The sequence below is a fragment of the Nicotiana tabacum genome, chromosome 3 (genome assembly GCF_000715075.1).
Source record: "Nicotiana tabacum cultivar K326 chromosome 3, ASM71507v2, whole genome shotgun sequence".
Classification (NCBI taxonomy): Eukaryota; Viridiplantae; Streptophyta; class Magnoliopsida; order Solanales; family Solanaceae; genus Nicotiana; species Nicotiana tabacum.
The window spans coordinates 20,859,271-20,871,550 of NC_134082.1; the positions used below are offsets into that span (position 1 = coordinate 20,859,271).

A 12,280-nucleotide genomic window follows, 5' to 3' on the forward strand; every position below is an offset into this window, starting at 1 on the left:
ACTGAACACTAGAGTCTATTAGAAGATTAAGTATTCAACACGTGAAATTTAAATCATACGAGCGAAAAAATATCCATTCTTATTGCGTGCTACTCAAAATCGTTGGAATACTTTGTGACTTGCTATTCAAGATCTTTAGGATACCTTGTGGCTTGCTACTCAAAATAGCGGAACTAATTTATTTTCAACATGAGTAACAAAATAAGTTTGGGAGTTGAGACTTACGGTATTAATTACTCGTTGGCTTATAACTATTTCCATAATTCCAAGGCCCTAGGAATATTTTTTTTAAATATATGACATATATTTTTATTCATAAATTTATCGGCACAGTTCGATAATTTTCTAGCTTATTTTGATAAAACAAAAAACTTACCCTATTATTTATTAATTTAAAAGAAAGAATATACGATTTTATTTAAAAAAACTTAATAATCAATTAATTACGGTCAGTTTAGTCTATTTATTTCTGAAAAAAAAAACGTGACAACCCAAGCCACAAAAGAAAAAAAGGAAAGAAGAAAATTAAGAGCATGATACGGCCAGGTATACGTGAGATTAGAGGAACCAAACCCGGATTTGTTTGCATGGAAAAAACCGGATTTGATAATCAACTATACGTCCGTAATTTTTGGTAGTAATCCGATTACAGCTTCGTAATTAATATCCAAAAACAGTTCTGAATTCTGAAATAGAAGAAAAAGAGAAGCTTAATCATCGTGAAGCAGCTATTTGCTGAAAAACCCTAATAGAAATCAATTATCATCCTTTAATCTCTTCACCGCGGTAATTTTTTCGCCAGTTTTCTTGATCAATATTTCAATTTATAATGAATTGCCATTTTTTGCGTTTGATTTTTAGCAAGGAATTTTGTTGAAAGTAAATTCTTAGAAATTTAATTTTTCTTGTAATAATTGGAAACTGGATTGATGTTTTTTCTGGGTGATTTTATTATTAGGTCACACATTCAGTATTTTCAACATCGGAGTATCATTTGCGTTTTGATTAACATCTGGAGGCGTGTTAAAATGGATTTGCTAACTAGCTGCAAGGTAATTACTTAATTTTTATAGAATGTAATTAAATTTTTTCTTTCTATTTCAGTTGGCACTTATTTTACTCGTACTAGTTATACTCGGATAAGTAACAATACAAAAAAGTTGTACTTGGATAAGCGTTAGATTTAGAGAATTTCTAGTTTCTAACTTTCCGCCAGGTAATTACAGTAATTTATATTTTTGCGCATTTCTTTTGTTGTATGTCATTGAATTTGTTGCTTCGTTTTACAATTGGCACTTATATTAGTCATAATAGTTATACACATAGGATAAGTGTGAGATTTAGAGAATTTGTAGTTTTTCTTAAACAAGTGAATTATTTAATATTGGTACGAGATAGGCTTAAGGATTCATTAACATTGGGACTATGGCGCAGTTTGGGTCACACTTATGATAGTTGACGAGTGCAAAACACCAATATTAATGTTAGAGATAGCTATGTAATTGTCCCACATTGGAATAGGAGTAGTATCCCCTTTGTATAGAGTAGCTATAAATAGCACACTCTTGTATTGCATCACATACAATATCAATATATCATATTTTCTCTCGTGCCTTCTCACATGGTATCAGAGCTATCGTGAGAGATTTATCGCTGTGCATAAATTCCAGCGATTTCGGGAAGTAAAATCAGTCACCGGAACCCTTTTTTTCCGGCGACTTTCAAAGTTGTTTTGCGTCTGCTTTGTCTCGGTCAGTGTTGTGCACAAAATCCAACACTACCACAAGAGTAGTCACTATCCGGCGACCAAATCCCAGTGAAAATCTCTGGCGGTACTGTAGCTGTCCAAAGAAAATTTTCCGGCGAAGTTCCAACGTTGCGTGGGCCACCTTCCGGCCATTTTTTGGCGACGACTCTTCAGGACAGATTGTTTCCCTTGCAATTCCGAGCCTACCCATCCAGGTTACACCAAATTTCGACCATATTTTTATTTTTCCGGCGTGAATAGTGATTTCAAAAAGTTGACTTCCGGCCATTTTTTGAAAAAGTTCCTTCAGAACAGTTGGGTCTTCTGGTAATTCCGATCCTACCCCTACTGTTTTTATTTCATTTTGACCACTTTGAATATTTTCCGGCTGCAACAGTAACTTTCCAACTGCTACAGTAGTTTACTATTCTGGTTCAGTGTTCCTTACTCTATTTTCAGTGGATTACAGTTGATTATTTCTCTTATTTGGTAATAATTTACAAGATGTCTTTGGGAATTGATGTTTTTGGGTCTAAAAGCATGAGTTCTGGAAACTCTAATGTTATGATTACCTCGGAACCTTTAATGGGAGGTTCAAACTACTTAGCTTGGGCTTCATCTGTCGAGTTGTGGTGTAAAGGTCAAGGTGTGCAAGATCATCTGATTAAACAGTCTAGCGAAGGAGATGAAAAGGCGATAGCGCTTTGGGCAAAAATTGATGCTCAATTATGTAGCATCTTGTGGCGTTCTATTGATTCTAAGTTGATGCCTTTGTTTCGGCCATTCCAGACATGTTATTTGGTTTGGGCAAAGGCTCGTACGTTATACACTAATGATATATCTCGCTTCTATGATGTGATATCACGGATGACAAACTTAAAGAAGCAAGAATTAGATATGTCTACTTACTTGGGTCAGGTACAGGCAGTCATGGAGGAATTTGAGACATTGATGCCAGTTTCTGCTAGTGTGTCAAAACAACAAGAGCAGCGACAGAAAATGTTTCTAGTTCTTACACTCGCTAGACTTCCTCATGATCTTGATTCAGTACGAGACCAGATTTTGGCGAGTCCGACTGTCCCTACAGTTGATGAATTATTCTCTCGATTACTTCGCCTTGCTGCAGCACCAAGTCACCCAGTGATTTCATCACAAATACTTGATTCCTCTGTTCTTGCATCCCAGACAGTGGATGTTCGGGCATCTCAAGCTATGGAGAATAGACGAAGAGGCGGTCGTTTTGGGAGATCTAGACCCAAGTGTTCTTATTGTCACAAACTAGGACACACTCGCGAAATGTGTTATTCCTTAAATGGCCGTCCACCCAAAAATGCCTACGTTGCTCAGAGCGAGACTACAGGTAACTAGGGCTTTTCTGTATCTAAAGAAGAATATAATGAGCTCCTTCAGTATCGAGCAAGTAAGCAAACATCTCCACAAGTAGCCTCAGTTGCCTAGACTGACACTCCTATTGCTGGTAATTCTTTTGCTTGTGTTTCCCAGTCTAGTACTCTTGGACCATGGGTCATGGACTCAGGCGCTTCTGATCATATCTCTGGTAATAAATCACTTTTGTCGAATATTGTATATTCACAGTCTCTTCCTACTGTTACTTTAGCCAATGGATGTCAAACTAAGGCACAAGGAGTTGGACAAGCAAACCCATTGTCTTCTATCAACCTAGATTCCGTTCTTTATGTTCCTGGTTGTCCTTTTAGTCTTGCATCTGTTAGTCGTTTGACTCGTGCCCTCAATTGTGGTATATATTTTATTGATGATTCTTTTATTATGCAGGACCATAGTACGGGACGGACAATTGGTACAGGTCGTGAATCAGAAGGTCTTTACTACCTTAACTCGCTCAGTCCTTCCATAACATGTCTAGTTACAGATCCTCCAGATCTAATCCACATACGTTTAGGACATCCGAGTTTATCCAAACTTCAAAAGATGGTGCCTGGTTTATCTAGTTTGTCTAGATTAGATTGTGAGTCGTGTCAGCTTGGGAAACATACCCGAGCTTCCTTTACGCGTAGTGTTGAGAGTCATGCAGAGTCTGTTTTCTCCTTGGTTCATTCTGATATTGTCCTAGTAGAGTCAGTTCAACCTTGGGATTTCGTTATTTTGTTAGCTTTATTGATGATTACTCAAGATGTACTTGGCTTTTCTTAATGAAAGATCGTTCTGAGTTATTCTCTATATTCCAGAGTTTTTGTGCTGAAATCAAAAACCAATTTGGTGTCTCTATCCGCATTTTTCGCAGTGATAATGCCTTAGAATATGTATCTTCTCAGTTTCAGCAGTTTATGTCTTCTCATGGAATTATTCATCAGACATCTTGTCCTTATACCCCTCAGCAAAATGGGGTTGCAGAAAGAAAGAATAGGCACCTTATTGAGACTGCTCGCACACTTCTAATTGAGTCTCGTGTTTCACTGCGTTTTTGGGGCGATGCAGTTCTCACAGCTTGTTATTTGATTAATAGGATGCCTTCATCTCCCATCAAGGGTCAGATTCCACATTCAATATTGTTTCCCCAGTCAGCCTTATACCCTCTTCCACCTCGGGTTTTTGGGAGCACATGTTTTGTTCATAACTTAGCCCCGGGGAAAGATAAGTTAGCTCCTCGTGCTCTCAAGTGTGTCTTCCTTGGTTATTCTCGTGTTCAGAAGGGATATCGTTGTTATTCACCTGATCTTCATAGGTACCTTATGTCAGCTGACGTCACATTTTTCGAGTCTAAACCTTTCTTCACAACTGATGTCACTTCTGCTGACCACCATGACATATCTGAGGTCTTACCTATACCGACTTTTGAGGAGTTTAGTCATCCTCCTCCACCTTCAACCACAGAGGTTTCACCCATACCAACTTTTGAGGAGTCCAGTGTTATCCCTCCTAGTTCCCCAACCACAGGAACACCACTCTTGACTTATCATCGTCGTTCGCGCCCTACATCAGGCCCATCTGGTTCTCGTCCTGCACCTGACACGGCTCCTACTGCGGATCCTGCTCCTAGTACACCGATTGCACTTCGAAAAGGTATACGGACCACACTAAACCCTAATCCTCATTATGTTGGTTTGAGTTATCATCGTCTGTCATCTCCCCATTATGCTTTTATATCTTCATTGTCCTCGGTTTCCATCCCTAAGTCTACAGGTGAAGCATTGTCTCATCCAGGATGGCGACAGGCTATGAGTGACGAGATGTCTGCTTTACATACAAGTGGTACATGAGAGCTTGTTCCTCTTCCTTAAGGTAAATCTACCGTTGGTTGTCGTTGGGTTTATGCAGTCAAAGTTGGTCCCGATGGCCAGATTGATCGACTTAAGGCATGTCTTGTTGCCAAAGGATACACTCAAATATTTGGGCTAGATTACAGTGATACCTTTTCTCCCGTGGCTAAAGTGGCATCAGTTCGCCTTTTTCTATCCATGGCTGCAGTTCGTCATTGGCCCCTCTATCAGTTGGACATTAAGAATGCCTTTCTTCATGGTGATCTTGAGGATGAGGTTTATATGGAGCAACCACCTGGTTTTATTGCTCAAGGGGAGTCTCGTGGCCTTGTATGTCGCTTGCGTCGGTCACTTTATGGTCTAAAGCAGTCTCCTCGAGCCTGGTTTGGTAAGTTCAGCACGGTTATCCAGGAGTTTGGCATGACTCGTAGTGAAGCTGATCACTCTGTGTTTTATTGCCATTCTGCTTCAAGTTTATGTATTTATCTGGTAGTCTATGTTGATGATATTGTTATTACGGGCAATGATGAGGATGATATTACTAATCTGAAGTAGCATCTCTTCCGGCACTTTCAAACTAAGGATCTAGGCAGATTGAAGTGCTTTCTAGGTATTGAGGTTGCTCAATCTAGCTCAGGTATTGTTATTTCTCAAAGGAAATATGTGTTAGACATTCTTGAGGAAACAGGGATGACAGGTTGCAGACTTGTTGACACGCCGATGGATCCGAATTCTAAACTTCTGCCTGGACAGGGGGAGCCGCTTAGCAATCCTGCAAGCTATAGGCGGCTGGTTGGTAAATTAAATCATCTCACAGTGACTAGGCCCGACATTTCTTATCCTGTGAGTGTTGTAAGTCAGTTTATGAATTCTCCCTGTGATAGTCATTGGGATGCAGTTGTCCGCATTATCCGGTATATAAAATCGGCTCCAGGTAAAGGATTACTGTTTGAGGATCGAGGTCATGAGCAGATCGTTGGGTACTCGGATGCTGATTGGGCAGGATCACCTTCTGATAGACGTTCTACGTCTGGATATTGTGTTTTAGTAGGAGGAAATTTGGTGTCCTGGAAAAGTAAGAAACAGAATGTAGTTGCTCGGTCTAGTGTAGAAGCAGAATACCGAGCAATGGCTATGACAACATGTGAACTAATCTGGACCAAACAATTGCTCAAGGAGTTGAAATTTGGTGAAATCAGTCGGATGGAACTTGTGTGCGATAATCAAGCTGCACTTCATATTGCATCAAATCCGGTGTTTCATGAGAGAACTAAACACATTGAGATTGATTGTCACTTCGTCAGAGAAAAGATACTCTCAGGAGATATTACTACGAAGTTTGTGAGATCGAATGATCAACTTGCAGATATTTTCACCAAGTCCCTCACTAGTCCTCGCATTGATTATATATGTAACAAGCTCGGTACATATGATTTATATGCTCCGGCTTGAGGGGAGTGTTAGAGATAGCTATGTAATTGTCCCACATTGGAATAGGAGTAGTATCCCCTTTGTATAGAGTAGCTATGAATAGCACCTCTTGTATTGCATCACATACAATATCAATATATCATATTTTCTCCCGTGCCTTCTCACAATCCTTACCTCTTCAACCAACCCGTTGTCATGTTCAAACAATTGCTTTTGGGCACCAGTATCAACAAACTCATCAATCAATGTATTCTTGGTGGCCTAAACAATTTTCAAGTGATCCAAAGTTTTGAACTAATGAATAGATTTACCAATGGAATAAAGTGGGGAACTCGACTTACGATGATTAGTTTAGATTTTGCTCCTTTATTGGTTATTCTTGAACATTAATATTGATTACTTTTCACGAATATAATTGTCTATTTGTATCACCAATTATGTTAATTTTTCTCTCGAATATCTATAACTTAAAGATTCTAATAAAGGCATTAAGAGTCCAGTTATATGCATGTTTGTAAACGATGGATTTTAGATAACAATGGAGCTTTTCTCGAACTTCAATGGCACACTCCCACAACCAATTCTTCTTACGGATACATGGGTTTATCGGAAAACCACAATAATTTAGGTACACGATTCCCGCTTAATTCCTCTCTTGAGTAAATTAAGATTCAATCTCGAAAGATTCGCTGTCAAATATACACTATACATATTAATTCAAGAAACTAAAGTCAAAACTATTACATCATCAAGTTCCCATCAAGAAAAATTACTCCATAAAGGATTTATTATAAATCACATGAAATAAGAGTTAGAAAATGTTACAATCCAATTAGGAGAATGTGATCTATCTCCCAAGTTCCCTGGCTCAAAACTTCAACATTCTCTCCAAAACTAAGATCCGTAACTTGTGGGACGATTACATGTATTTATAAGGTTGGGGGAATGCCAAAAATACCAAAATATCCCTAAAGTACAAATTCTAGATCGGTCCATTAGCATTGCGCTTTTGCGCTGCAACATAGATTTCATTTTCATATTTCTCCCCGTAGCGCTTTCTCGTTACAACACAGATTTGTGCTGTATTTGTTGGTAGCAACACAAATTTGCAAGTAGCTCCGCCCTATGTGCAACATTTTTTCGTTGCATGGCCGAACTTTGATAGGAGGGGCGGAGGTCGAATATTAGAGTAGGAGGGTAGTAGGTAGTCGATCGTTTTCCTTTCCATACCCGTAGTAGTAGTTTGTGTTCTCGTATTTTCGTATGCTTGGATTTCTATTACTACATAATGTTTTTCACGCTTCGATCATTCTATTTCTTTGTTGGTGCTACTGCTTCTTTTATGGCTTCTATGTTACAATATTCCTTTTCGTTATTTTGGTGCTTGTGCTTTACTTGAGCTGATGGTCTATTTGAAATAACCTTTTTACCTCCACAAAAGGTAGGGTAAGGTCTGCATACACAATACCCTCCCTAGACCCCCCTTTGTGAGATTACACTGGGTATAATAATGATGTTGTTGTTGTAGGGCCGAACCTTGCATGGATCCAACTTCAAATTGATTTTTTGAATCTTTTTCTTCCCGTTTTGACTTAGATTATTCTGGTTACGCACCTTTAAATACCTATAGAAATAATACCAAAAGTTAGTGTATTAAGCATTCAAGTCAGATAAATCACTCCCTCCGTTTCAATTCAGTTGATATATTTTGTCTCGACACGTAATTTAATAAAAAAGAAGGCTTTTTGAAATTCGTGGTCTTTAAAGCATAAAAGGCAAAAACTTTGTGGGGTCATACCATTTGTGTGGTTATAAAAGCTTATCATTAAAGGTATAGGTAAAAGGGAAAGTTTAAAATTAAATTATTTTCAAATATAGAAATGTGTCATTCTTTTGGAACGGACTAGTAAGGAAAATGTGTCATAGATTGTAACCGAGGGAGTAAAAAAAAGTAAACTAAAGGCCATCCAAAACATATCAAATTCATAAGTACAATTTGACTTATCAATAGTCATGTTTTCTTACTTTCAAGGCTCTGTGGTAATGACTGTTAATTCTGAGCTCTGCATCACTAGTTTATTTCTGTATGTTGTAGTAGCTTGGGTTTTTTCTGGAGCAATGAAATTGTTAAGCATTTTAGTAAAACTACACTTGGGGTCTAATGCTTTGTGTCTAATAAATCACCTCCTGTCAAACTCTTGGCCAAGGAGAAAAAAAATAGTACAAACCAGTGATTTGGAAAGCGTTAAGCGCAAAAAAGCAACGAGGCCTCGCTTCACCGAAGCGAGAAGCGCTTTTTTTTTTCATGTGAAGAGCAATTTAACACATAAATAAAAATAAATAAAATAGGCATAGATAAATGGCTAAGAACTCATTACAAATAACATATTATTAATTGTCAATACAAGGGAAGCTTCTCTCTGGGAAGAAGGGTGAATAGTAATTCCGACACTATTCATCGGCCATAATTCCGGAATCCGGCGGTGGATTGTCGCAAATTTGGTGTCAAAAGAACCCCCTTCTCTTTGCGAACAATCCCCATTTGGTTTCATCATCAAATCCATAGCCATTTGGGACAGATCTTAAATTTTTCTACACTATTACTGTAGCTCCGAGAATTTCCAGATTTTCAACCGGGCATCTGTCTCCGCGATTTAGTGTAGCAATCTACTGCAACGTAGTTGAAACTGTTGCGTAATAGAGCCCTTCCATGGCAGCAAACGTCTCTCCCCAGCCTTTGGCTGTGGGAGAGCAGAATTCAAACTCTAATGAAGTTATTTCAAACATTAACAACATTCGTACATATGCAGCAAGTTTGAATCACAAATAATCTGCCGCACCTCTCACAAAAACGACTTTGAAACCTTTTGAAATTGTTCATGGAATCCCTACGATTCAGTTTTCATTGGAGGAACGTGAAGAATTTGCAAAGGAGGAAGGATTACACCAAGCTGTGATCATTAAATTGTCCAGCGACGCACTAAATCTGCAGGTTTTAAGGAATAATCTGCCGAAAATCATTGGCATCAAAGGTAATTGCTTGTTAGGTTCATTGGCCCAACGACAACTCTTAATTCGTTGTGATCAATATGAAGATTATGTGTGTTGTTTAGCGAGAGCTGTGAATTACTTTCAACACAATGGAAAAGAGCATCAATATAGAGTTTTTCCATGGACTGTTGGTTACAATCCTAAGGAAGAAACCTCTAAGGCTGCTGTTTGGATTTCGCTGCCGAACTTGTCGCCAAGACTATTTGCACATAAGGCTTTACTGTCTATTGCAGCAGTAGTGGGAAAACCTATTGCAATTGATAAGGCAACTCAAATAAGATCACGTCCTAGCACAGCAAGGGTTAAAGTGATTGTGGATGTACTGGACACACTTCCTGAAAAGGTTAGGCTTCAATATCTTGATGCTAAAACTGGTAAGATTGTCGATGATTACCAGGAAATTATCTATGATAATTTGCCTTCGTATTGTTGCCATTGTAAGCATCAAGGACATGAAGAAAATCAATGCCGACGCTTAAAAGGAAAGGCAGTTCAAGATGCTCGTGTTTGTGATGAAACAGTTGAGAATGAGCATCAAATAGTTGAAAAATTGCAGGGTGATGCAAGAGTGTTTTTGAATGCTAAGAGAGCCGGGCAACAACTTATAGAAGGATCACAAAGTGATAAGAACACTAGGCAGCAGGTGTGTGATGATTTGAATAAAAGAGCAGATGCTACAGGTGTTCGAGATGCTGTGCAATTAGAAAAAACTGGTGGAAGTAAGGGTCTAGTTGTTCATGATCGAGATATGAATTCCAAGGGTGAAGCAGCTGGTGTATCTGTGGTTTTGGAGGCTGGGCAACCTGGTAAAGGAAGGGATCAGATTGAGCCTCAGAATACTAATCTTATCACTACAGGTACTGGGCAAAATACTCTAGCGCAAGGGCAGAAAATAGCAGCTGTTTCTAGTGTTGCTACAATTCCAGTTTCTGCAGCTCGTGCTAGGGTATTGACGGAATTGAATCCTGTTACAGTTCCTATATCTGTTCGTGCTTCAGCAGGGGTTACTAAAGGACCAGGGGATAAGCAAAAATCTGATGAAGTTGAGCGTCAAACAGTTAATGCACATGTGATTCTTTATGCAGGCCAAGCTGGTGCAATTCTAGAAAACAAAACTGATGCTCCTGAGTTGAAGAAAATTGTTGATCGAGTGGTGTCTAAGATTGATAAACCTACTGCTGCAAATACAAAATCAGCAGGTTTACAGGCTGAAACTAATGACGCTTCTAAGGAAGGTGTAAAGAGTGATAACATTCATGGGAAAAAGGCTGAAAACTGGACAATGGTGTCCAGCAAAATAGGATCTCCAAGAAATAAAAAAGTGCAGCAGCTGGCGCAAAAGCAAGGAGTTGAATTTACTAATTCTTTTGATGCCTTAAGCAACGACCAGGAACAAGTGGTGAATAAGGAGAGGAAGAGTATACAACAGGTTCTGATGCACGAACCTTTTTTGGATGATACTGCGACGACTATGAAACAGTGTGATCGCGAGACAGCTACAAAATCTGGGATGCATAAATCTCCAGGCAGTCCAGAACAACAGATACGTTCTAATGCAGAGGCACACAACTCCAATGCACCTACATTGCATTTCTCCAATCCACAGGTTGAACAAATCATTAAAGATGTTCAAAAAGAAATGATGATGAACAATCCCATAGTCAAACAACCTTTGGTCACCTTAAACAAATCTGTTTTTGAGGTTCCTTCTCAGTCAATGGAATATTGTGGAGAGGTTGAAGGTGAAACTGGGCAACTTATGTTATCAACGGGGAATAACAATGATGCTATACAAGGAAATTTGAGGCTGATGGCTATCAAGTCTAAACTTTGGCAAGAACAACGGGAGGATGATGATGAAGAGGATTGGGGAGATGGTTTTGCTGGCTATTCATCAGAAGAGGCTGATCGTGAGGCTAATCATGAGAGTGCAGGTGAGGAGTTTGATTCCTTAGCGATGGTAATATCTGAACGAGTGCCAGCAGCAAGTCCAACGAGCAATTTGAACTCCAATGCTCCTGCATTCGTTCCCAGAAATCCTTCATCTCCAGCTTTTCAAAATGCAGCAGCTGGAACACCTACAACTACTGTGCAACAGCAGCAAATTAATCCCAACACCTCAAACACAAAGCCTAATGGTGATCGAACAAAAACAGGAACACCAACATCTGGGCAGTTCCAAACTGTGACAACAAGTGCTACTGCAAGAACATCTACAAGGCAAGGTACGCCAGCTGCAACTCATATAGGTGCAACATCGACCAAACAGGCCACGTCAGGTATCCATACAAGTCCTATTGAACAGCAGCAACAAAATGATCCAAACGCTACAGCTAGGACTCCTACTGGTGATTGCAAAACAATAACAATTTCACAGGTTGGGCAGTAACAGCTCGTAACCACTGCTCCAGTTATTTTGTTAGACGAAAGACAACTTTTGGATGCAATGGTAAGTTCTGATCCTAAAAAAGCTTTAAATCATGCTATTTCAAGCACTGGTGATGAGAATATGAGTAGGAACAAATCACAACAAAGTAAGGCAAGTCTGGTTACTGCACAAGCTGGCAATACATTGATGACTTTGGGTGTTTCTCAAGACATGCCAAATCCACTATTGGTAGGTAGAGATATATATGAAGAAGGGGAGGAAGATGATATCTTAAATCAATGCCGGGCAGAGGCATCAAGAAAAGGCGACCTATCACCTATGCATAGTGGAAAAATAAAGAAGGCACATACAAGGAAAAATAGTTGGGACGACAAGGTCAGCGATTTTTTAAATGTTAGGCGACCTCCAATGAGAGTTGCCAAA

General features: G+C 39.2%; 1 protein-coding gene across 5 annotated transcripts in view; it reads left to right on the forward strand.

Moving 5' to 3' along the window:
* The first annotated feature begins 493 nt into the window (after window positions 1-493).
* The window catches only part of LOC107764706 (E3 SUMO-protein ligase SIZ1-like), a 33,272-nt gene continuing 21,485 nt past the window's right edge, over window positions 494-12,280 (forward strand). For 3 of the 5 annotated variants that reach the window (XR_012707410.1, XM_075249259.1, XM_075249260.1), the window contains exons 1-2: window positions 494-786; window positions 959-1,052. Coding sequence is in view for 2 of the 5 variants with exons in the window: in XM_075249259.1 (XP_075105360.1) it covers window positions 1,029-1,052 (24 nt within the window). In the remaining 3 variants the exon portion in view is untranslated. Of the gene's footprint in view, window positions 787-958; window positions 1,053-12,280 lie in introns of those variants that run through there. The other 2 variants (XM_075249263.1, XM_075249261.1) reach the window with 2 other exon arrangements.